General features: G+C 37.0%; 2 protein-coding genes across 3 annotated transcripts in view; one reads left to right on the top strand and one right to left on the bottom strand.

The window, feature by feature from the left end:
• The first annotated feature begins 487 nt into the window (after window positions 1–487).
• LOC121729487 lies at window positions 488–13,779 on the top strand. The gene is made up of 7 exons (XM_042118010.1): window positions 488–492; window positions 1,230–1,279; window positions 11,020–11,112; window positions 11,794–11,941; window positions 12,159–12,237; window positions 12,600–12,780; window positions 13,443–13,779. Exons 1-7 carry the CDS (start codon window positions 488–490, stop codon window positions 13,592–13,594), a joined length of 708 nt encoding a protein of 235 aa, XP_041973944.1. The 3' UTR covers window positions 13,595–13,779.
• Window positions 13,780–17,517: 3,738 nt separating this feature from the next.
• LOC121729297 (transcription factor E2F2) overlaps window positions 17,518–27,829 on the bottom strand; it is a 28,667-nt gene continuing 18,355 nt past the window's right edge. For both annotated transcript variants that reach the window (XM_042117769.1, XM_042117768.1), the window contains exons 7-11: window positions 27,528–27,633; window positions 27,014–27,125; window positions 25,549–25,739; window positions 24,157–24,267; window positions 17,518–18,345 (exon numbers count right to left, since the gene is read on the bottom strand). In XM_042117769.1, the coding sequence (XP_041973703.1) occupies window positions 18,230–18,345; window positions 24,157–24,267; window positions 25,549–25,739; window positions 27,014–27,125; window positions 27,528–27,633 (636 nt within the window). In that variant the 3' untranslated portion in view covers window positions 17,518–18,229. The remainder of the gene's footprint in view (window positions 18,346–24,156; window positions 24,268–25,548; window positions 25,740–27,013; window positions 27,126–27,527; window positions 27,634–27,829) is intronic.

The raw sequence follows: 27,829 nt of genomic DNA, 5'->3' as shown, positions 1-27,829 counted from the left end.
TCTCTCGGTCGAGAGTCGAGACTATCCAATTGTTGCAGGCGCTATATATAATAAAGAAACGTATGGCAATTGGCATATCCCATAGGGTACCTATTCCTATTACATCACATACCCTCTGCCTTACAGAACTTAAAAGCTAAACAAGAATTCTAAAACTTTACTAGTAAAATAATTTAAACATTATATTACTCGCATTGCGCACAAGGGTCCGTGTCCGTCCACGGACTAGACGTAGCCTAGTGGTATGGGTAAACTGAGAGTTTAGAGTTCGCACTCGAAAGTTATATTATATTCTGTGGTGCAGGTTCGATCCCGGATGAGGCGTGTACCGATGAGACATTTTCAAATCTCAAGTACATACGGACGCTCGTACAGTGAAGAAGGTAAAACATCGTAAGGAAACCCGCACATAGTTGGTCCCAGACGTATGGAGCTGAGTAATCCAGAAGAATGAATTCCTCTGGAATGGGCCGACTATATTGCGAGAATGCCGTATGTGCTTGGGCAACCATACGGACATTTATTATCTTGTCCCAGGCAGTTAAAGAGTGGTTACTTTGCTCTGAAAATACCTACCTAAGTGCATGGGCGTACCCAGGTTCTGGGCCGGGGGGGGGGGGGCAAATTACCCAGATTCTGGGCCAGGGGGGGGAAATTACGCAGATTCTGGGCCAGGGGGGGGGCAAATCAGATTTTTTTATAAGCTAGGTGTTTATAAAGAATAAAAAATTAATAATTTTTAGTTGTATTGCAAACAAATTGCAAAAACTCGTTATTTTTATAGATGAAAGTACTAGATAATATTCTTAGTAGGGACGTCAACAAGATCCAGGGGGGGGCAACCGCCCCCCCCCCTGCCCTCCCCTCGGTACGCCCATGCCTAAGTGTATAAATCAACCGCAACAGATGAAAACGCCTAGTTTTTACACAGCTTTCTTGGTCCCAAAATTAGGCCGTGGCTGGAAATAAAAGCTGATTTTACTAATTACTGGCCTCGTGCTTGCTTCGGAGACAAGTATTTATGTCTCCACATAATGTAACACCAATAAGTTCGATTGAAGCCTTAACTTGTATGCGAGCGTGCAGATTTCATCACCTGGTAGAGGGGCACCGGTTGACGGCCAAACGTACATTTACCAGATACTCCTCGATCTACATCAACGAACATTTAAATATTTGTTCTATTCTTAATTTAAAATGATCGCGATAAATTATTTTTTCTGTGCCAGTGCCATATTGATTGTATACGTTAACTGTGATGAGGAGGTGACGGAAATTCGTAAGTTTTTGCCCGATCTTATTATGATTTATGGCTATCTACATTCTACTGTTTGATTGATCTAAATATGAGCTTTGTAACCTTGTGTAAACACAATTCAATAGATATCATAAAAGGCCTGTCGTATTTTCATGTTGTAAGAACGTAATTTCAACAGAATGTGGAACTGGTAGCTGCGGTAAGGTAACATACCGGCTTCAATATTTTTATAACCTAAGGTTGGGTTGCACCAGAGATGTGGTTAAAGTTAAAGTTATGGTTATAGTTAAGGCTAAATTTAACTTTAACCTTAACTTTGACCTTAACCGGAGAAATGGACAGATGACAGCTGGTCCAACAAGATTATAAATGAACGTGGGCGGGGGAGCTGCTGGTAAAGGAAAACTGTCAAAAATGTCGTTTTTGTATGATGACAGCGTTAGTTCCTTTTTTCGCCACGTGCATTTAAAACCTTGTCAAGCTATGGTTATGGTTAAATATGGCGTTTTGATGGCGTCCGTTTTTAACGTTAACCAAAGATTTGACATTAAAAGTAAAGTTAGTTGGTGCAACCTTAAAAATTTAGCTTTTACTCGCAGCTATCCTCTGCGCTTGCAAAATCATGACTGTAATAATTGATTTTGCAAGCGCAGAATCTGGGAACGTCCTTTTTTTTAAAGTAACCCATGAGTGATAATAGGTACCTACTTATCACTTTGTTATACCTATGGCTTGTATACCTATGTCTCACTGAAAGTAGTAGCGCTGAAAAAGCAAATTGTTTTTTTTTTGTGATTTGTACAGGCAAGCGCTCGAGCATTATGATTTTTGTCATACAAAAGTTAAAAAAATACTCTTTCAGAACTGCTACTTTCACAGCGAACTCTATATAATATAATAGACAGCTATACACACCGAACCTGAAGTATGCATGATATATTTTCAGAACTGCCCAGTTTTCGTAAATATATTATAATATTATGTTAGTCTAGATATCAGCGTCTGAAGAAATGAGCCTAATTTTAAAAGCGTATGTTTGTAATTATGTATATTATACTGAATATATATTTTTTTATGTTTATGTTCACATAATATCTCCGGCACTACAAGTCCGATTTAAGTAATTACTTTTTTTGTTGTGCTAAGCATTGTTCAACTAAGGAAATGCTTAGCACAAAAACTGCAATTTAAATTAAAATCGGTTAAGCATATAAGTTTTTAAGATTGGAAATTTTAATTCCTTATTACGTACAATTTTGAAGTCGGATTTATCTTTTTAAAATACTATTATTGCTACGATATATTTTGTAATATGGTAATTTTTGATGAATTGTCCGACCTCACGCGGTTCAAACACGTTAATAAAATTTCACATCAGATACAAGATACAACAATCTGGGGCGTTACATCACACACGGCTTCATCTGCAGATATTGTTGCGAAAATGTGACATTCATTATATAAACTTACATTATAATATAACACTACGATTACTGAGTATAATACATTTAAGTAAATATAAATAACCATAATAAAAACAAAATATTATCTTTACCTACTATAGAGTATAGATGGCCGCCGCACGCACGCGGTAACCTTACGTTTTTCCAGCCTTTTTATACTTTTCTGGTACACAAAAATTATCTTCTTAGGTGAATTTTCATCCAAATCGGTTCAGTTTAAACTTGAAAGTTTATGGTAATAGACCCGGAGACTCAATAATTCATTTTTCATCATTCATTCAAACATCGAGTGGGAGCTGAAGTTACAGCACTTGAAAGCCGGCCAGCTTGCTTAGCACGGGGATGAAATTTGTTTCCGATCTTCGTAGACAAAATATACCTAACTATAGTTTTTTTGATAAAAGATCCTACGTTTTTAGTAAATAAAGTCTTAGATTCATTGTCAATGTTATTTTATTTTTAAGTGCATTTTGTGAACTGTTTTTATTACCCATTGCATTGCCATCCCATTTTTATTATCAGTTTTCCCACGCTAAAGCGTTCCACCCTCAATGAATCTACATCGCCAAAGTGCTGGACAAATTATGTAAAATTTTATAAAATGTTTTTAAATCCGAGCTCGCAAGACAATAATAGTTCGTAAAAATTGCTCGAAAAACTTACATAAATAATAATTTCTGTTGTCAATGAATCTACGACCTTATTTACTTTAGAACAGGAACTTTTTTCCAAGAAACTATAGTTATTTCTTGTCTTTATCTATTTCTTCTAGATCGACAATCCCCGTGCTAGGACAGCAGGTTCACATGGCATTGTCCTGCAATTCAAGTGCCTACCTATGTTCATTATTGATATAAAGCAAAAAAGGCCGAAAAAATCACGTTTGTTGTATGGGAGTTATAATAAATATTTAAGGGGGGCTCCCTTGAATATTTATTTTATTTCGTTTTTAGTGTTTGTTTTTATAGCGGCAACAGAAATACACAATCTGTGAAAATTTTAGAAGTCTAGCTATAGCGGTTCTTGAGATACAGCCTGGAGACCGACAGACGGATTTGCTCGTTTGCCCCCTTATTTTAGAAAAAAATCGGCCAAGTGCGAGTCAGACACGCAGGGTTCCGTACTGTTATAGAGCAAACATAGACCAAAAAATCTGTTTTTGTATGTGAGCCCCCTTTTTTATTTTATTTTGATATTATTCTTAAATATTGAAGTAGACAAATAATTGTCCAAAAAAAACCACATGTACTTTTTATATTTCTTTTCGTTAAAATAGGGTATTTTAAGAATACAATTTAAATAATTTTGAAATTCATTGGCTAGTTTTTTCTCAATAAATTTTTAAAGTTTCGCTCTGACGTCATCATCGGCGGCTAATTGACCTCTGCAGTATGTTTCAAATTTCCTTTCAATCTTATTTATAATGGCTGGTTCGTCAAATGCAAGTTCTCATTATGTGAAAGCTGATACGAGAAGCTTACCAAAAGTTCGAAACGTAATGTTGGTCGAATTTATTGCTAATTTAACGCCATTGAAGGTCAAACAAAGGTTAAACATATTTGTTCAAAAATATAAGTAACTAATGGGTATTTTTTTCGTTTATATACAGAAAAACGATTACTGACCTTATTCCTCGAAACATTTTTGTAATCAGCAAAATTAAAAAAAAATGGACAATCCCCATTAAGGCCTTTGTGAAAACATCAAGTGCCTACCTGTTGCCATTTTTGATATCGAGCAAAAAAGCCAAAAAAAAACACGTTTGTTGTACGGGAGCCCCCTTTAAATATAAATTTTATTTAGTTTTTAGTATTTGTTGTAATAGCGGCAACAGATATGTGTAATCTTTGAAAATTTCAGAACTCTAGCTATAGCGGTTCTTGAGATACAGCCTGGAGACAGACAGACGGACAGACAGACATCGAAGTCATAGAAAAGTGTCGAAGTCTCATGAATAGGGTCCCGTTTTCACCCTTTGGGTACGGAACAAAGGACAAAGGACATAGGATACTAATTATTATTGTTAGAATTTACAGTTTCCGCATGACAAACGAATTTCTTTCGAATTGCGGGGGAAATCTACTTCTAAAGGCACTTATTTAAAGATGTACTATCAGAGAAGTTGATTCCTAGGCAGATGAGGGACCTACGCCTACCTAGTTTGGTCGCGTTACGTCAAACCCAGCCGACAGATCACAATTAAATATGGATATTGAATTGACATGAACCGACCAAATGACGTTGGTCCGTCAACTGCCTAGAAATCAATTCCTCGATGGTACATAAGTATTTTAATAATTTATATAACCTGCACTGCGTTTGGTATTAAGGTCGATTTTATAATTCATTTTTATACTTGAAAATAAGCTTCGAATTGTTTCATTTTTTGAAATTAGATACTAGTTACTACATTATATTTCCGAGAATTCGATCTGAGCAAAAACACGATATCTTAAAATTTTCTCGATAGAAAAAAATCACAAAGATGCATGTAATTTTCACGAATTTTTCATTTATTGCCGTGCATTGAACTAAATTAATATTTTAACAGATTGTATAAAATTCTAGCGGATTTTTAAAATGTTGTATATTAGAGTTATTGAGAAAAAACTAACTTGGCGATGAATCCGCGTCTTTCTTTTTCACCTGGCATATGAAAGACGGGCGTGAGTGTGAAGAGAGAAGGACGATGTTTGATTTTTGGGGTTAGTCGCCCTCTTAAAGGACTAGTAACGACCATGTCATGTGCTGGTCAATCCCCGGGACTACCCTAACAAACTCTCTGGCACCTTTGCACCGGTCAGTCGGGTTTACTTAAGTGCTGCTTCCTTGTTGTTTATGAAGATGTATGTGATGTAACGACGAATAAAAATAATTTTAAGTAATCATCAAAAACATTTTTGGGACTTACGACCTTTACTTTCGTGCTATAATGCGGGAACCGTTGTTACGCGATATGGTTCACTATTAGCTGCAGCGCAAAGCACGCTGCGCGGTGGCACGATTCATGGAATCATTATATCACGAATCACGATTGGATGATAGCGGGGTGTGTAGACACAGCCAGCGTGCTTTGATATTTCTGACAGCAGGCTCTTAAGTTCTTGTATTAGTGTAGCGTACCTACTAACTGCTAACTTTGTTTACCCACATTGCAATGTTTACGACGTCTTGTTCAAGGAGAGTCGGTACAAAATTATATTGCATAATTTCACACTCAGGTATCTTGTATATCTACTTGCAGGCTGCAGCATACTTATCTACGGGTTTTTACTTACATTACTATGTTACCTTACTGTATTTATTTATTGGAAGAGAATGTGTTAGGATTATGAAACAAAATATCACTGACCGTGTTAAAATGATTTTGAGTTGTGCAACAAGTTTTAAAAATAAATTTTAATGATGTACTAATAACTTACCGAAATACCTAATTAATTACGTATGTAGGTACTAGGTAAATACTAAATACTTAGATTGTAAGTTGTCTAGCAAATGTTATGTAACTATTATCTAGTACACGGAACAAACTTTTTTCTGATACACACAAATTTACCACTTTGTGAGTGCCTTGTTTACGATGAGTCCGACAAACTTTTCTATGCGAAAAATTTCGGCGCTGCTGCGTTTTCGAATGCTTGACTCCAGGAATTGTCGATATGACGTCACCATCGTACCTACATACCACTTTCATTTTTTGGAATTTGTTTAATAAAGTTAATCAACTTGTCCGACAAGAATCACGCAGCGTTTGGGGTGTCCGACACTCCAAAGATGTCGCTATGACGTCACTATGACTCTTCGTACATACATGTCGGACAAAAATAGCAATGATAGATAATGTTATTCGCTAATATCAACTTGTCCGACAAATATATTGAGTTAAATAGTCAGTCCGACAAGAAAATGAAAAAAAAACCATTACTAATGGTGAACTTCTTTTTGTCAATTTCTGACTGAATAAACTTTAAATATTCACTATAATACAAATTATTTAAATATTATAATATTATAGTTAGGGAGGGGAAGAGGGGATTTCGTGACAAGTTCGAGCGTGTCAGATTAAGCAATAAGCTTGTATAGGCTTCCGACATATTGTGTCTACCCAACAAACATATTAGCGTTAAGACAAGCTTTATTAGACATGTATTTCGGTTCTACTTAGATATTTAAGAGGTAGCGTATTTCTTATAAGAGAGTTATAGAGTGTAATAACACCTTTATACCCTCGATTTTGGCACAAAATTTTGCAGGCTAAGCCTGTATGAATCCCTATATAGTGGTTCTACAAAGCCTTTAGTTGAAGTGTGTAAGAGGTGTTACAAGAACGTCAATTTTAGTTTGAAACTTTATAGCGCCTTTAGAATGGAGTTAAGTTGAAACCTAGAGTTATATAACATATCTATAGTGGCGTTAGTTAGAACTAAGACCGGTACGTTGATACCTTATAAGTCATTTGAAAAGTTTTCTGTGTCAAAATCAGATTGTAAAAGCTTTAAAGTAAAAAGAATTCTATTAATTTATTAAGTTATTATTTGTCTAAATGAGTGCTTCGTTTATCTGCTGACAGTGCCGACATTGCAATATTCTCATCACAAAATGTATTGTGGATTTAAAGTATTTTTGAAGTGTTAAGTTAATTATTAGTGCGCTTGCCAGTTTACTGTGATAGTGTATCGTGTTTCTCATCTCAATTTTAACGCGCCCTCAAAAAATTATGACATAGAGGAATAAAAGGATAACATTTGAAAATGCAAATAACCTAAAATAGTTTTAAACGTCATTTTCAAGTGTTGCTCGGTTTTATTAGTGATTATATACATAAAACTAAGAAAAATAATTAGAAAAATGTAAATATATCGTTATTAGAAAGTGATTTTGTACCAATAAATTTTTAGGTTATGTTTACAGAAAGTAATCAAAATGGCGATTTTTTCTTAAAGTTACAGTCTTCCCTTAAATCAATTATGACACTTGATGAACTACAACGCCGGTGGTAAAGAGTATTATACGGTCTTGGGTTGATATAAGAGAGGAATTATACACTTATCGAAGACATTTACCTGCTGTGGAGACTAAAATACTGATTTTAGCTTTATTTATACATGTTTGGATTAGGGTTCCTTACAAAGTAATGAAACCCCTAATCTTCAAGTCACCCCAGGCGCAAAGTAACCTGCTGGTACCTAGGTACTTAAACTTAAATCACAGATACCGTTTTAACTTAAATTGTTAGCTTCAAGTTTTTTTTCTGCACTATGCTTTGGCTATAGTGTTATTTTCTTTTACAAAAATAAACATAGCAAAAATAACTCAATATAAAATTTTAATTATTAATTTTAGTTATTTTTTGTTTTCACGAATGGCGCCTTCTAAACTTCAGCCAGCCGTTATGCATAAAATAAACTCTTTAAGCGTACGAAACATTTAATGGTGTTTTTACAGAGTTAAAAATAATTCATCTTACACCAAAACCTTTTATATAAGGATCGTACAAAACCACTGTAACTATTTAACCTATGATTGCCTTTAGTATAACAGGCGTAAACTGCATATAAGGGTTATACAACGCATGTAGAGTTTGGTGTTACTACACTCTTAATTAACTCCCTTGCAGAACCGCTAACGTTACTGAAGTTGAAATAAAGTCTTATGATCTAAAAGCAACTCCGTTATAGCAGATTTGTAGCAATAAGAGTTAAAGAGAGTTAATGAAGATCTTTCAACAGGTTTTAACGTTGTAAGCAGAAACAAGCTTTAACGTCTTAAGTATATACGCAGCCACTGATACTACACTAACTACTAAGGAAATTGTGATTCGTTATTTACAGTTGTAATGCAACTTGAAGAGCTGAACTTATTTAATAAGTGTACTGAACCACCTTTAGTGATAACTGAATCCATTATAAATCAATAGTAGTACCTTAAACATTAAAATAGCCTGCAACCAACGCATAATTGTTTGTTGGGTAGTTATCATGGTATAGAAATCAGATTTCTCACGTGGTGACTTAAAAAAAGTTATTTTCGAATATTGAAATGTCATCGGAAAGTAATGATATCCCACCAAAACATAAATGTAAAAGTGGAAAGCCAAGCTCCATACAAACATTATTCTTGAGGGTAGAGGGGAAGGAGGGTAGAGGGGAAGGGGAGAGAAAGCCCTTCAATATTTAAATAATCGGCCAAGTGCGAGTCGGACTCGCGCACGAAGGCTTGTGTTTTTTGTATGGGTGCCACCCTTAATTTTATATTTTATTTTAATATTATTATTCAATATTAAAGTACACATATAACTAAGGACTTTGAGAAAAAATCAAGTACCTACCTGTTGCTATTAATGATATATTGTTGTATGGGAGCCCCCCTTAAATATTAATTTTATTTTGTTTTTAGTATTTGTTGTTATAGCGGCAACAGAAATACATGGTCTGTGAAAATTTCAACTCTCTAGCTATTACCGTTCTAGAGTTACAGCCTGGAGACAGACGGACAGACGGACAGACAACGAAGTCTCAGTAATAGGGTTCCGTTTTTACCCTTTGGGTACGGAACCCTAAAAAGAAATGACACTACGATGTTGCCACTTTTTAACTTCTTCACTTTCTTGACGGACTATATAAAAAATGCAATAACTCGATTAAACGGTTGAACTGATGTGGCTAATTTTAGTCTTTAAATGTTCCTGGAAGTCCAGGGAAGGTTTATAAGTGACACGAAGTTCACCGGGACATCTAGTCACTAGTGCTACATATTATTATGAATTTATAACACCTGTTATTTAGGTACCCTCTCCCTGAGTGCTTCAGAGCTACTTTGATGACCAGTGAGAGCTGAGAGAAGCTCACTCCTTTTTTATTATGGAACTACTTAATTAAGAAAATACAAAAAATAAATAAGTGAAAAACAGGGTTTTGTTATTTTAATAAAATATGATCAACCAAATAATATTCTACAATGCAGCCGGAAACAAAATCATCGCCACTTTCTAGGTCCATGTTATCATCCAGTTACAGCAGTGGTGTCACAGTGAAGAGGCACTTTCATCTATACTAAAATTATAAAGAAGTAAACTTTGTTTGTTTGTTTGTTTGTTTAATTGTAATGAATAGGCTCAAAAACTACTGGACCGATTTTAAAAATTCTTTCACCATTCGAAAGCTACATTATTTACGAGTAACATAGGCTGCTTTTTATTTTGGAGAATATAGGGTTCCGTAAGATATTTCAGTTTTTCGGAAACAACCAGAAAATTTACTTATACTACTATACTACGAAGAGTCATAGTGACGTCATAGCGACATCTTTGGAGTGTCGGACACCCCAAACGCTGCGTGATTCATGTCGGACAAGTTGACCACAGTTTTTAAATTAACTTTATTAAACAAATTCCAAAAAATGAAAGTTGTATGTACGAGCAGCCATGGTGTCGTCATATGGACAATTCCAGGAGTCAAGCATTCGAAAACGCAGCAGCGCCGAAATTTTTGGCATAGAAAAGTTTGTCGGACTCATCGTAAACAAGGCACTCACAAAGTGGTAAATTTGTATGTATCAGAAAAAAGTTAGTTCCGTGTACTGGGGACTATAAGTACCTACTTCAGTAATATTTATAATAGTTACTTAATGACTTACTTAGATAATATTTGGTAGTAGATAGTAGTAGTAGTTTCTCCCATTTTTATTGAAGAGCCGTCCCAAATTATAGTAATAGGTGGTAATAGACTAATTAAAACTCTTTGATCTGCCTTTTGGGGCGATTTTGAAGGTGACGCCGCGTTAAAGTAAAAAATCGTTTTGGATATTATGTTTTAGATCGCTTGTTTTCTATGAGAGGCCGGGCCGGGCCGGGATATATATATATATATATATATATATATATATATATATATATATATATATATATATATATATATATATATATATATATATATATATATATATATAATTTGCCCATATCTCATATATATATATATATATATATGAGATATGGGCAAATTATAGTGTATGCTTGAACTATATTAATCTCTCCGTTGGCAAAGTTAGAATCCCTGTTTTTATAGAGGTATTTTTTTATTAATTATATTGTGTGTTATAAAAGTTTACCCATCGTGTTATGCTATGGGTAATTCAAAGATAAAGACATGATGAATATTGACAATGAACTTTAATTTCTTAGGTTTAGTCATTGTTGAGAAAAATCGATATCGCTGCAGCCAAATTATCTAGGCGTCACCTTAATTTTAAGGTTTTTAAGGTTTTACACTTTATAATTTTTTTACTGATTGTTTTTCACAGAGAACATTTTTGCAAAATGCAAAAAGTCATCACCAGAATTTGACGGCTGTGTGAAACGGGCATTAAATAAAGTGCGGCACTATTTTAAAAAAGGTAAAACTTATTTATAATAGGTATTATGTAATTTATAAGGCTAAAACGTAAGTAGACCTAAATAAACAGACACTGAATCCAACATTATCTACACCGAGGATCTAGTATCTACATACTAATTACTTACTCTATATTCTTAGTAGCTACCAGCCCCTTTATCATAGCCACAGTATCTAGAAATGCGAAAGAATAGAAACACTAGAGATAAACTAAAGGTACCGTTCATCTTTATCTACTACATAGACTATACAGTATACAGGGTGTAACAAAACTAAGTGATAATACTTTAGGATGTGTATAGGTCCCCTGTATAGAGTATACTGTGGAAGTGCTGAAAGAGTAACCTTTGTATGGGAAAATTCATGACGCCGGGCGCTTACCCATACAAATCGCAAACATTTTTTTGCTCTTTCAGCGCTGCTACTTTCACAATTAAATGTTCATGAGAGACACATACACACCCTAAAGTATTATCGCAATGTTTAGTTAGGTAAACCCTGTATTCTATATCATAAGTGGCATTTTATTTGATTTTTGTCGGTCGCAGTTAGCCGCGGTAAAGATCGGTACTCGGTACGGTACCTTTAATTTATCTCTACAGTATTTCTGTTCTTTCGCATTTCTACTATGGCCATGCTAAGTCCTGAAATACTTAAATCAATAATTGTAACTTGTCTCCAGGAATACCTGAATATGGCATAGCGCCTTTCGACCCGCATTACGCGAAGGAGGTGAGACAGCAGCGGTCCATATTCGGGATGGGCTACACTCTGACACTCCTGGACACATACGAGCGGGGCTGGTCGAATTCCACCGTCACTAAGTATAAGTAAGTGTTGCAGATTCGTTGAATATCAATGTTCTTGATGTACCTAATAAAATATATAATATTAATTCTGTCTGTCTTATAGCTAAAAAAGATAAATTTTAATTCCTCCTAATCCGGTTTGTTCTCAAATCCGGCTAAGCAGAAGCAGTTCGGCGGGATTTAGCCTCCTCATCTATGTAGAGTTATTTGGTCATGATAGTAATTTTATATTTTTCAGAACAGATTGGGCAAACGAGAGAATAATTTACTCACAATACTTTCCTGAAAAGTGGCTGGAAGGAGACTACGAATTTAAGGTAAGAACACAAAGAACCTAGAATAATTAACATACATTAGGCCCAATTTCACCAACGACTGTTAAAGTTAACACTATGAATGAACGAGAAGACATGACATTTTAACAAGTTGTTAACACTAATAAACAGACGGTGAAAATGTGCCAAAATCTTTTAATCAGGGGAGGTAGAAATTCCCTCCAATAATATTATTATATTGTATTTCATAACGTAACGATTACGTAGAACTCAATCAGAGATACTATTTTTTCATAACATAATATTTTTTTGAAAAATATCTACATCTAGAACATATTTTTCACACATAATATTATAATTTTACTCTTAAATAAAATGAAAGTAATTTTGTATCACCACATCAGGGTGACGCGCTATTCCTGGGCGTGGCGCGGTCCGGGCACTGGAACCTGACGCTGCGGGACTACTCGCAGACCACGCGCATCAAGCGGAACGGCGCCGGCCTGGACGTCCACGTCGAGATAGACCACATCGGCGACATGGAGATACACGTTGGCAATCTGCTGCGGGGCAGGAGCGTCATGGGTAACCGACCAGCTCTGGATTTATGTATAGGCAGTATAAGCAATGACCTATGGGCGGCAGCACAGATTTTAGAAGTAAACTTATTTTCCTGTTCTGAGGGCGGCAGCGTCCTATGGCGGTAAGATGTCGGCAGAGTTCGTACATAGGGGCGGCAAAATTAAAATGGACTATACTCAAAAAATATATAGTAAATACGGCCCTGTAGGCTGTAACTAACTGTTAGTTATTATATTGACACAGTGAACATACTATAACGTACACAACCTTAAGTATTATTACCCAGCTTTGTAACACTTGTATACTAGTTACCAGTAGCTGTTTGTATGTGTAGCAGTTAGTAAATACCTTTTCACATGCTTGCAATGCGACCTAACTCTTCACTAAGTATCTATTTTTTTTAATTACGATGTGTATGTGTCCCTTGTATAGAGTTCAGTGTAAAAATAGGAGCGCTGAAAGAGCAATTTATTTTGTAATTCGTATGGGCAAACTCATGACGCTGGAGTCCATACAAATAACAAAAAAAGCTTTACTCTTTAAGCGCTGCTACTTTCACGATGACCTCTATACAATAGACACACTCCCTGAAGTATCACTAAGTTTTGTTACATCCTGTATAATATCAAACATCACCATAGCCCATAATAAACTGTATGTTCCAGAGCGAGTGTTGGACGGCATCATCAACTCGACGTGGAAGCCGGGCTTCGCGGTCATCCGGCCGCTCATCAACGACCTGGTCAGCACCGCCTTCACAGACATCATGACCAACTCCTTCAAGTCATTCCCTCTCGACAACTTCATCAAAGACTGACCAAATAATCCACTTGTTACCATTGTTTTGTTTTCTTGTTTTAAGATAGAAAATAGTTATGTAAATTAGACATGAACCAAATTGTAGGAATTAATGTAAGTTACACCCAGAGAAGTGAGAGAGGCGTGGCCGTCTGCGGCTGCTCCTAGGGCGAACTGTTAATGAAACAAGCAAATATATTACATATCTCAATATTATATTTATTAAAAAATATAACCTAACTATATATATGACTTTATATTTAAATTCAATCAACAAATAACTCGCACGTCCATTCACAACTGGAATAATTCAACCTCAGTCTTCCGGCCGACTCGCAACAACAACGGCGCGGCGTCCGCACTCCGTACCACTAAATAACATTGCACCTTCACTATAAACACGGATCGCTACGTAGTACGTAAAAACTTGCTGTCAAAAATTTTACAAAATTCTGCCTTCGTTAAAAATAATCGAATCATGTACCGCAACGAAATCACCTCAAACATCTCGCGAGCTCCCCGTAATTTTTTAGATTTATCCGAGACTCTGAGCTCCGGTCGAGCGCTGTAGTGTATAGGAACATTTTAATAGTAAAACTTGTGTTTGTAAAGGCTATAAATCGGTTGGGGTACATAATTTATACATTCGTATTACAATATTTGTATGTTCGTATATAAATAAGTACAGTCTGTGGTCGTGCCCGGGCACGGTTTATGCGAAAGGAAACCGACATAAAATATGATAAAATTGAATCTTCACCAAACTTTCACTTTTATAGCAAAAACACCTCATTCGTTTTTTGAGATCCTAAACCTATACTACAAACTGAAACAAAAGGGCAATCAAATTTGAGTTTTAACTCTTCAATGTAACATAGAAACATAGCTCATGCAATTCTCGAGTGCACATAACCTTACATTATAATGTATATTGAAACACTAGTATAGATGGTTCAGCATTTGAAACACGGCCATGTGTGGTCTAATATAATACGTAATAACACAATGATTCATAGGCTAGGGCCAATGTCACACAAACTAAAACTTATTACAAGCACGCACACATAACCGCATGCCTGAACGTGAACTATCTTTAGCCCGGGCGCACATTATCCGAAATTTCTGATCACAAAAATTCGGACGCCCCGCCGGAACGCACTGTTCATACATTTTGTTGTAGACTCCGCATACTATCAGAATCAGAAATTCGGATAATGTGCGGCCGGGCTTACACTGCTGTCGAGTTGTAAGACCTAACACAATTTCTCAAAACATTCTCGAAAATGATACAAACTGTTCTTTATATTACAGATCACAGATAACATCTCATGTTTAGTACACAACTTTTGCTCGGTTACAACAAAAGCACCATATGATATTACGAAAACTTATCTAGCCGGGACGTGAATGTCCTATGCAATTTCGTCCGAGTGTAAAATTCTTACTGATACAAGCATCGAACCTATTCAGAATGTAATTAAGACAATTTCAATTTACATTCGATTGAAATCCACAAACATCTCGATTAATACAATGTAACAAATATTGTCCGGAGCGTAAATACCTTAGGACCCTGTGGACTGTACATGTACTATCATATAGAAATGTATTCATAGGCGGATAGTGGGCTTGCATTATTTAGTTATTTAAATCGACTTCACAGAGCCTAACTATATGCCGTAGGTCCGCCATTTGCTATGAATAAATTACTCTGATCGTACACGCATACACTAACTCGTTGTACCGATTTTAAAACAATGATAGCTCTGGCAGCCTCACTTCAAAGGCGTAAGAGCCGCGAAGAGGCCTACGGGCTAGCAATATCTGACAGTGTAAAACATTTACAAAAATTTACAATAATTTCACTTTTGCTTCTGGACATCATATCATATAAATTGGTATCAAATTCTAGCGTTCGCTTTAAAAATATTTCTCTCGTACGATATTCGTTACACTGTCAAATATTAAGTCGTGTTCTGTGTCACAGTACATACAATCTATTTTATAAGCGTAATGTATGAGGTGTCTCAGTCATAATTAATTACACTGTATGTCTCAGTACCATAAAACAGTTGAAATAATATTGCTTTTAAATAATAAATAATCCCCGCAAAAATAACAATTACAGCGATATGTCGGAAAATAATAACAGAATGCAGCATGACGATAAAATGACACCAATGGAAGTTTCAACTCAAGGCGTAATATATTTTAAAAGCTTTTTTTCGTTTAATTTGTACTTCTTATTTCTGTTCCATTGGCCCCGTGAAGTATTTAGTCAAAACTTTAGTTAAAATCAGGAGATAAAGGGCTCAACGTATCTAAATTTCTGCGATTGAATATAGTCTAAACTCGAACTGACTCAGTTGTATCAGAGAGGTCATGTTTAAATAAAAACTTAGAATACACAAATCTACACTATTCGAATAAAAATAGAGAGTTTTAAAAGCTAAACCAAAATTTCGAAATACTTATAGAACCGAAAACATAAAACTTAATGATTAACGATATCAAACTATTAATTCATTTGAAAATTGATTCAATAATGATATAATATAAAGCGCTCCACAGCAACAATACTAACAGAATTTAAAAATTATTATAACGCGCGAATGAAATAGAAGTGACCAGGGTCTTTGGCGAAACTAGTGCTGTTATTTTCAATATAATAAATTAATGGAATAAACTTTATAACTCCGACAGAGTCGCTCTAGAACATCACACTGGAGAATGGAGATATAGTGGAGAAAACTAATAAAATAAATTACCTAATGTTTCTATCATACTATTTGTATAATACTAAATACATACAGAGCATACAAAATCAATAATACAAATGTCTTATTCGACTCCAGTGAGACATACTAAAGAAGAAATATTAGTCGTAAAAATGTTTTCTAGTATTAATCGTAAACGGCGACAGTACCACTGAATGTTAAAACAATAATAAATAACCAGCCCGCCAGTAAATCAGTCTACACCCCGCGCCAATTCTTGCTCACACACATACTTTTCCACGCATAATAGCATGTACGCTCGTACGCACGTATGCACGCACACCCGCACGCACGAGCGTACACTTCACATACCCACGTGCATTCTACCGACATTAAATTTATTTGATATGCACTTACGTTTATATTTTTACAATGACATTTGTGCTGTACACTAAAATACAGATTTTAATACCACCTTCATGTTTCACGTTAAAATGCCAATACATTTAAAAACAAGTGTAAACCAAATTCTCGATCGTAGGTGTGGGTAGAGACATCCACGCTTTTGAACTATATTTTATTATGCACAGAGGTGGTATTAAAACCAGCAAGTGTATAGCTGAGGCGAGCCCGCAGCAATGAGATGCGCGCGATATTTACAACTAATGTGACACTGATTCCTGATACTTTTGTACTTTACTCGGACGTGAGGCGCGCTCACCTCAGCCATCTTATTTACAATACATAGTTCCAGACATTTGGTGAATGGCCGTACGCACTTGTTATTGAGTTACTCAATCGTGTTATCTTGTCAGTGAGATGCAAACCAAGAAAAACAATCTTTTCGGTATTTTTTAATTGCATGTCTATTTCCAGAGTGAAAATGACATTAAGGTTAACTTATAAAATATGAAGCCGAATATTGCAAGACCTACTATATGATCGATTGGATGATACGATTGTTCCAAATGGAACACACAATCCTCTGTAAGGTCACAGACACCTCCGAATCAAATCATGCATGCAAAACGAGTGTTAAATCACCCATTATTATTTACACTTTTAATTAAATTTACATTTAAAAAACGATTTACGATTTACACTTACAGTATCCGTCTTTCCAAATTATATGAAGCAACACGAACGATTACGATCTTTTCAACTGAGACATCGGTTGTCCGAGACCGTACAAACTATGACCTGACGAAAATACATGGGCTGTTTACTGGGCTAAAACTATCTTTACAAGTATAATCGAAGGCCGCTAAGATATCACCGTTCATTATAAATTAATATGTACAGAGCGGGCCCGCATCCAGCCTCCAGTGATTTGAGCGATACTATATACTATATACAACGACCCGCACCCTGCGAGCGCACTTTCTACTAACCTCATCGTTACCCTACTGTTATCAAACGGAAAACACCTTTGATTTACCATACAACTCATTAACGTTCGCCCCACGTTTTACGACTATTAAACAACAAAATACATGGTACAATTTGATATGCAGTCTCTTTCACACTGTTGCATCGCTATGAAAACAACGAAAAGTGAATGAAATGCACTAACGTAAATTAACTTTCACATTTAATAACGTAGTCTTTGTGCATAAACTTTACAGGGTTAGACCTAGTGTAAAGTCACTGTTCGAATTTTAAAAAATGAGTTTATTCTGCGGTCGCGTACCATAAACGATACCGACCTATGTTACTAGCGCGCACGTTCCGCACATCTGTACGACGATGCATTAGCACATTGCAACCCAGACTCCTTGCTGCGGCGCGTCACCAACACGCACACGTAGACGCACGCGAGAAGCCCGCACGCACACAGCGGCGTGCGTACGCACACGTAGACGCACGACGCACACCAGCAGCGCGTACGTTCGCAGTAGCGCGTCACAAATACAGCGTACGCACACAGCGGCGCGACACTAGAAGTCGAAGTCGAACAGCTCGGACAGACCCTCGTCGTGGTCGAGGCAGAAGCCGTAGTCGGTGGCGGACATCGGCGGCTCCAGCGCCAGAAACGGCTCCAACTCCAGCGGCTCTGCAACACCACATGACACGAGTCATACACACGTAGTAAGATACGGTTCTGGTGGCCTGGAACGAAACCGCTTTGAGACACAAAGGATCAAAACGGAATGCCACGTCCTGCTCTAACAACGTTATTTCACGTTTGTTAGAGTGGGACGCGGCATTCCGATTCGTTCGAGTCTTAAAACGGTTTCGTGGTGCGGTCCCTGTAATGTCATCTAGTAAACAGAAAAACATGTTGCCAAACATTCACAAGACTTAATTCAATTATAGTCATCATACTGTCGATTTGTATTGATACAGTGGCGCCGCCAAATACTGGATATTGCACTACAATACAATATTGTTAATATACATGATTCATCGCCTGATGGAAAGTGATTACCATCGCTCATACACTTACAACACTTTAGTTCAGTACTGATCCATAGATACAGAATCCCCTGATACTGCTACGAGCAAGTGTAATCCAGACTCAAGTGTGTGCGATGACTAACAAATACAAAATCCTTAATCAAAACACACAATATAGAATAACAAAATTAATCAATTTAACATAATATTATGTAACCAGAATAAAAAATATTCTAATATTTTTACAGTAGGTATACTATACTTTCAACGTAAGGTCCAGAAGTAGTTTTTAAACAATATTTTACTTACAAAGCTTTTTAGAAAAACATTATAATCGAGGTGGAGGAGTTCTGGCCCGCCGGTGTAGTGTAGCGGAGGTTCCGGGGGAGGCTCCCGAACGAAGCGCGCATCACGTCGCCGAAAGAGACTTTACGTGATAATGTGTAGTGTGATTGTGTGTGTAAATGTGTAAATAATATATATTAGGATAAAATTGTTCGGCGTGCATCCGTTGTCGGATTGCTATAACACAAGTTTTTACTTAGCATGGGATTAGACGACGTTATGTACGCTGTACTCTACGTAGCTTTTATAATATTGTATATTATGTTATGCTTAATAAAGAATTTGAATTTGAATTATATCAAAAATATACAGTAACATGAGTAAATAAGTAATAATTATTGTATTCATTTCCACCACCAAACATTTAACATAACAAGTAAAGCAACATTTATCCTTACTAATAAAAACTAGGCCTTTACATCCGTTGTGGATGATTTATACAGTATTTTTCAGAGCGAAGTAACCACTCCTCAAATACTGTAGTGCCTGGGACAAGATTTAAATGTCCGTATGGTTGCCCAAGCGCATACGGCATTCTCGCATCATAGTCGGCCTAGTCCAGAGGAAAGAACTAGTCAATACGTCTGGGACCAACTATGTGCGGGTTTCCTCACGATGTTTTCCTTCACCGTACGAGCGTCCGTATTATGTACTTGAGATCAGAAAATGTCTCATAGGTACACGCCTCCACCCGGGTTCGAACCTGCACTCTCTAGGAGTGTGAACCGAAGGTCTACCCATTAGGCCACGGACGCTCCTAATAAAAACACACAACAGACAATTCATATATTATTGTTAATGTTTTTGCTATTGTATAAGCATTTTGACAGACAAAAACGGCAACATTGCAAATGTTAACCACTGTGTTTATATTTTTTTATTAGTATCGTGTTAAATTAGTTACATGTAAGATAATATCACATTAATAAAAGGCGCAGAAGTTATAAGTTGGGTAAGAGTTAACCCTGATTAAATATCGTCATAAATCGAATGATATAAAACGATATTTCACTCACTCCTTACTAATAAATATTTTTACAATTACTTACTTAGTCTTTGTCTGAAAGATTTCTATTTGTCAAAAATAAGCAGACATTGTATAATTATTTGCTTTGTAAATATTTATTTAATAAGGGGTTAATAAAGTACGAAATAAATGGGCTAACCCAGTGACTTAAATCCAGATCATTGCAAGTGCATCTATAACACCTTCGCCATTTCCTCCGTATTCAAAATGAATAGATTCATATTAGAAAACGAGCTTTTGCCCGCGGCTTTGCTCGCGTTAAGAAGTATTATTATATACAAACTTTCATCCCCTATTTTAATCCCTTGGAGGTGGAATTGATCAAAATCCTTTCTTAGCGGATGCCTACGTCATAATATCTACCTGCATGCCAAATTTCAGCCCGATCGGTCCAGTGGTTTGGGCTGTGTGTTGATAGATCACCATGTCAGTCAGTCACCTTTGAGTTTTATATATATAGATAGAAGATAGATAGATAGATAGAAGATAGATATTAGAACGACTGTCTAGACCAGTTTGTTAGAAATAATGGAGATAGAAAAAAAACTTTTAAGGAATTATAGCAAGGTGAAAAGACTAATCACTGAGGTTACAGCCATTTTAGGGACTGTCCACAAATTTTCGAGATCGTATTACGATATATACAACCCCCTTATAATAATATAGTTGTTGGCCTATAGCTTTGTCTACTCTGTGTCTTTTTCTGGTCATCAAGGGCATGCGTTATAGCGCAGTCAACACCGAACGTGAGGCATGCCCGCGACGCATGCCCTCTGACCGTATCCAAAACGTTCGCTTTGTTATTAAAAATGACAGTTGGCGTTGCGTTCATTGACGCATTCAATTAATTAATGCGCCAAAACGAAAGTTGAATAAAAGAAGATATGACGAAAATTGAAAACGAAAGCGCATAGTGTGAACATAGCTTATAGTCAATATTATTAAACGATTATTATTAAAACAGAAGACGATTTCGATAACGAAAAAATATAAGTACCAAAGGTCGTATAATTAAATGTGTCTTCTTGTTGTAAGGTCCGGAAAGGAAATAAACTGCACCATTAACACTTAAATTACGTCAACCCTTACAACCTTTTTATTAAACGAATAACAGGACTAACATACACAAGTGGTTGTCGTCTGTCAAATACCCTTTGAAACAAATACAGCAACATATATTGCTTAGCTTTATCTTATGCTAAGTACTCACATACGGTTTTGCTCGATAGTTTTGGAAATGACATATTTGACATATTTAATTCCATCGAGCAGGCTCGAAGCGAGCCTTCGAGCTGTCAGTTTTGCGGCCCACATGGTGGTTATTGCTCGATTTGGAGTAAAACTATCGAGCAAAACCGTATGTGAGTATTTAGCATAATTCTTCGTTTATTAATGAGGCCGCAACATGTTAAAGCTAACATAATATAATACACTTAAGAATATAATAGTAAATATTATTTACACAAAACACGAAGAACCAAAACAATTTCTTGCTTAATATTATTTGTCCAATAACAGTAACATCTTGTTCAATTATACACACAAAAATGTTATTCTATGTTGTTTTAGTCCACGCAATTCTACACTTCAGATAATAATTAATAAAACACAATGTCCGTGTGAGATAAAACCTTTCAAAATGGTCGTAGCAAGATCTTTTAATTAATAAACTGTATTTTTAATAAGCAAAACGATGGTACCATATCGTCATGACAACACTGATCATTTTTTTAACCCTGAGCCAAATGATATTAAGCCAAAAATGTTTAGAATATTCAGTTAGACAATGAGCGTTGTGTTACACGATGATGCGTGGTATTAGTAGATGAGTTGTTAGTGGGGGCGGCCGTGAGCTGAAATCCCATGGTGCTACACGCGCACTGCAGCCCCATTGGACCTAGCTCGCCGCCGCCCCGCCCCTCGCCCCGCCCATGTGTGACGTCACACGTGCCGCCATATACATTGCACGCCCACAACATATCCATACCGAATTCAAATATTTACAACATGAACAAATATGTACAGAAGAGTAGAACGAAACGAGTTATTTGTAGGTTAGGTTACTGGTTTTAAACGTGTATTTTAGGGCTTGAAATACTTACAGAATGTGAACAGGGAAAGCGGTCGTTAGAGAATTAGTAGGAGGCTTTGTGTAAAGTATAAGTAAGCATTCCAGTAGTACACAGAATCGACACCACATACATACATGTCTCGCTGTACGCCGTCTTCTCCGATGCCAGCGCCGCGCCGCGTAGCTAGAACTCTGACTGTGATGTGACTAATACACAAATCACAGTCCGAGTACTAGCCACAAGACACGTACGTTTCGTCCTCTGATGAATTTTAGTGATGAATCACTTAACACCGCTATTACATACAATGATGTCCGATATGCCACAATTAATGTAAGTCAACAAGACATGAAAGTAACAAACATAATATTATAATGTTATTATTTAAATCGACGAGTCAGCCAGATGTACCCACAACAAGCAACATGTTAATATTAATGTTGATGATTCAAAACATAAAAATGTTCAATGATCATATTATAAATCTAAATTAAATAAATAAAAAAGCCTTATATTTCTCGTAAATTAAAAGTAAATGAATAAACTTTTGTAAAGTAATGGTTTATGTGTTTGCTTTTATTTGGTCGAGATTAAATAATAGATTTTCACGATCTCCACTACAAAGCTAATTAATAAAAACTTAAAAAATTATGAGGATTACATATTAGTCTACTTTAAGATTAATACGTAATCCTCATAATTTAAGATTAATTACCTAAAATAAATGACACAAAAGGAACATATAATAAACCTAAGAATAAAATAGTGATAAATATATTATATTTATTGTAGTTAGGTAGTTTACTGTATTATGTATAATATGTAAATTAAAGGGCCAAGCCCCAAGGCGTTATGGACTTTAACAGTAGATTAAGAGAAAATGTAATCTTGGTACGTGACAAAATTATGTAAGAGAGACAAACAGAGGATAGACGACCCTAATTATTATTGTAATAAAAAAAAACAAGCATTCTTCACCAGGCAGTTTATTTACAAAATAAACTATCGATTGGAATAAATTAACGCAAAGAAAAATAAATTGTGCGACTTAAACGGCGTAAACGGCGAATTGAGGCAAAAAAATGTCATACTGCCGAAATTTTCATAAACTCCTTGCCTCATTATCTTGATTATAGTTTAGTAAATTATATTTGTGTTCAGTCGGTGATTTGGTGCGTTAACGCGGGCGTGTGCTTAAACGTTTGACGTGTGCCTGTTTTATAAATATGTGTGTAATATCCGCGTATATGTCCTATCAGAGAAGTTGATTCCTATGCAAATCGGGGACCTGAGTAGTTTGGTTGCGTTACGTCAAACCCAGCTGACAGATCACAAATAACATTGAATTGATATATTCGACCAAATAACGTTGGTCTGTCAATTGCATAGGAATCAACTACCTCGATGGTACTATCAGAGAAGTCAATTCCTAGAGCAGATGGCGGACCTAAGAGCCATTCCACACGGCGCATTGCGTCAGCGTTGCGCCAACGCATAGCCGGTCACAGGGGCGCTGCGTCATTGCATCGTTATTACGAAGCAGTCTTAACGTCAACTCCCCCTCCCGCTTCGTCTCGGGGGCTGCTGTCCGTCATGTGTGCGTTGCGACGAACACTTTGGTTATTTGTATCTAAAAGCAACGGCAGCGCTGCGTCGACGCAACGCTGACGCAACGCGCCGTGTGGACTGGCTCTAACAGGCCTTTAGTAATTCGGTCGCGTTAAGTCAAACCCATCAAACCGATAATTAATGAATTGACATAAGCCGACAAACAGACGGAGGTCCGTCAACTGCCTAGCCTAACATAGCATATGAATAGCCGCGTACTGACCAAGCGAGCAGCCTCGAGAGGCTCGGGCTGCGACACGCTCGGGCGAGGCAGCGCGTGCGTTGGTCTCGGGCGAGGCAGCGCGTGCGTTGGCCTCGGGCGAGGTACCTATTGACCGACCTGAGATTTGCCTCACGAGGCAGCCTCCCGAGGCTGCTCGCTCAATCATTACTCGGCTATTAAACAGCAACATACCGGCCTCCTGGTCCTCCGTCTGCAGCTGAAATCGGCCGCCGCCCATGATGGGCGCGAAGTCGTCGCTGTCGGCTATCAGCGCGTTGCGCAGACGGCCCCGGGCGCTGCCACCTGTTGCACAAATGTCGTTTAATGGTGTAGGGAACACATTTTTGTTTATATAGCAGTTTTGCCCGCTTGAGCTCGGTGCGCTGGAACATACACAAGTAGTTCCGAGCCATAGCCCAGTCAGGTCGTGTAGTATGGGCATTGTCCAAAAAAAATCACATGTACTTTTATATTTTTTTTTTTTGTTAAAATAGTGTATTTTAAGAATATAAATTAAATAATTTTGAAATTCATTGGCTAGTTTTTTCTCAATAATTTTTTAAAATTTCGCTCTGACGTCATCATCGACGGCCTATTGACCTCTGCAGTATGTTTTAAATTTCCTTTCAATCTTATTTATAATGGCTGGTTCGTGAAATGCAAGTTCTCATTATGTGAAAACTGATACGAGAAGCTTACCAAAAGTTCGAAACGTAATGTTGGTCGAATTTATTGCTAATTTAACGCCATTGAAGGTCAAACAAAGGTTAAACATATTTGTTCAAAAATATAAGTAACTAATGGGTATTTTTTTCGTTTATATACAGAAAAACGATCACTGACCTTATTCCTCTAAATGTTTTTGTAATGAGGAAAATTAAAAAAAAATGGACAATACCCATTAGGTCTTAAGTAACCCCACATAATTTGAACTTGTTTGGACTAAAATAAACGCACTCTAAGAGTCTAGACACTTAAATGTTTTATTTAGTGACACTTAACGTCAACCATATTAAGTAGTTACAATGGATTTTCTATGGAATAGATCAGTAACTGCCAATTATATAGAGCCCGATTCTAGGCCCTTACCACCCGGTTTTGAGACTCAAACAATCGGACGAGAATGCCACGTCCTGCTCTAACAACGTCATTTCACGTTTGTAGTAGGACGCAACATTCTCGTACGATTATTTGAGTCTCAAAACCGTTTCGTGGTACGGGCCCTGATATCTAGTCTTGGACCGATTGTTAAACAACCCTGCTGCTGCCCCAACAAACAACTCGACGTTTTAGACATACGAGCAGGGAAGACTTATAAACGAAAATCGTTACGGGAACGAAGATTTTTAAGTTCGTGACGTATAAGAGCTGTTCGACACGATAATTAGTACAAAGCTCTACCTGGTAAGTAGAAAAGTATTGGAAATTTCATACCAACACTTGAAAACATTAGCCGTCCAGGCGGTGCTTCGTGTGTGTCGCCTAAGCTTTAGTGGCAAATGTATTAATATAAAATCCTAATGAGTTCCCGAATTCTGGGATTTCCTTTTGAACCAACTTTTTTAAAAACAAGCCGAAACTTACTGTCGGGCGTAGACAGGTGGGGCAGGGATGGCGGGGGTGGCGGGGGCAGCGCTGGCGCGGGGTTGGGCGTGGCCGGGGCGGGCGGGGCGGCGGCGGCTACAGCGGCGGGCAGCGGCATCGTGGGGTCCGTGACACACGGCGACCGCACCACCAGCCGCTCCGCCTCCATGGGCTCGCGCTTTACGGGGGTCCTGCAACACACAGAACCATTAATCACTTTAAGTGACTTTCCTATATTTTACACTTACGACCAACAAATCTTGTATCGATTTTTATGAAATTTAGTATATAGGGGGTTTTGGGGGCGATAAATCGATCTAGCTAGGAATCATTTTTAGAAAAAGTCGTTTTCATCGAATACCGAGCAAAGCTCGATCAAATAGCTAGTATTTAACTAAAATGCCACTTTATGACAGACTATAGATATCATTTTCTGATGACATTTGTGTAGGGACCCATCATAAAGTTAATTTACCTAGCGGAATAGAAAAACAAAGGCCTGAGCAAGAGAGATGTCACTATCAGTAACACTGCGTGGTAAAAAGAGACGTGTGATACATGACAGCAGCACACTTTTTTGACGTCCAGTCGGCACGTGCCGCACGTTGACAATTTAATCTCATATAAATCATATTCAATCATACTTATGTAAGTGTATACGTACACATATTTTTACACACAGATAAAACCAATTTCGGTAGCAAAAATGTTGGTTCGGTTTATGGGACCCATGTTGCCGCCACTTGTGAGTTGTGGCGTAGAGTAAAATGAATGTCATAAAGTGGCATTTTATTTTTAAGTTATGACGGTCGCGGCTAGGCGCGGCAAAGATCGGATCGGTACCTTTACAGATAAGAAGAATTAAGCTTTGAACTTGTTTATGATTAAAAATTTCTTCAACTTATTTTTTACTTCTAATCACGAGTATATTTTGACACTATTAAGGGCGGATTCGACCAAACTGGACTAAAATTTTACTCGAGTATAACTGTCTCCTAATCTAAGAGTAGCTGGTTTTGAGTTTTTCCAACTTCTAATCCAAGAATGAGGTAATTATTTACACGGGCTATTTTGGTAGAGTAAATATTAAACTGAGAATAGTTGCACAACAGGGTTCAACTGTCACGGTCGGTGTCATTGTGAACTATAATTGACATTTTATTTCATACTCTTTGAGTAACTTGGTAAAATGTAAACGATAATACCCTAGAGTAAATTAAAGGAGTAAAATTATTCTTATGATAGTTATACTCGTGTAACTTCAAGTTTGGTCGAATCGGGCCTAAATGATACTATTTTCCTATAGTCTAAAATCCAAGGTAAGATCTACGTGTCAAAATCATCTAGCTTACACAATGGTGAAGTATATTAGTATGTGTCTTTATACCTTACAATGTCAACTATGTTAAGGTTAGTCGACAGTGTCTATGTGACGTTATCTTCTTGGTTCCGCATGCATACTCACGTGAATGCAGCAGTGATGGAACTGGAGGGCATGGACTGCAGCTTGGCTATGAGAGGCGCTAACAACGCCTTATTGTCTTCCAGCAGCGGATCCGAGGGCAGTAAACCTGATACTGTAAACACAATCGAACTATCAATAAAAAATCTCATTAACCAGCTTTATCTACATATTACACTTTCACAATAAAAATGTAAAAAAACAGCAACAACTTTCATTCATAATTATTACAAGGTGTAACAAAACTAAGTGATAATACTTTAGGGTGTGTATGTGTCACTTATATAGAGCTCACTCACAAGTAGCAGCGCTGAAAGAGCAATTGCGATTTGTATGGGTAAGCGCTCCAGCGTCACAAGCGCGCGCTACTTTCACAGTGAACTCTATACACAGCCTAAAATATTATCACTTAGTTTAATTACACCCTGTATACATGTCTCTATTATGCACCATCCAAGCCCAAAGCTCTTATTGCTATAATAGCCTTCATAAAGTATACAACTTAATTTAAACTCACATGGTTGAGGTGATGGAGGCCGCTCTTTGGGACAGAGATAGACTTCTATTTCACCCGACATGGATTTCAAATGTATCGTGTACCCTTTCTCGTCGGGATGGGGTACCTGAAAATGTATTAAAAGTATTTTTCCATAACATGCAACCAATATCTGAGACTAATATCCCATCAACTCCCAAGCGGCACCCGGGTGCCGCATAACAATTTAATATCTGTCTCTGATTCCCACGATCAAGGTACTATTTACTATTACTAGCGTAAGGACATGTTTCACAAGGTGACAAAAAATATACACATAGCTT

The sequence above is a fragment of the Aricia agestis genome, chromosome 8, assembly GCF_905147365.1.
Source record: "Aricia agestis chromosome 8, ilAriAges1.1, whole genome shotgun sequence".
Lineage (NCBI taxonomy): Eukaryota > Metazoa > Arthropoda > Insecta > Lepidoptera > Lycaenidae > Aricia > Aricia agestis.
This window is presented reverse-complemented; position numbering and strand designations above follow the sequence as displayed.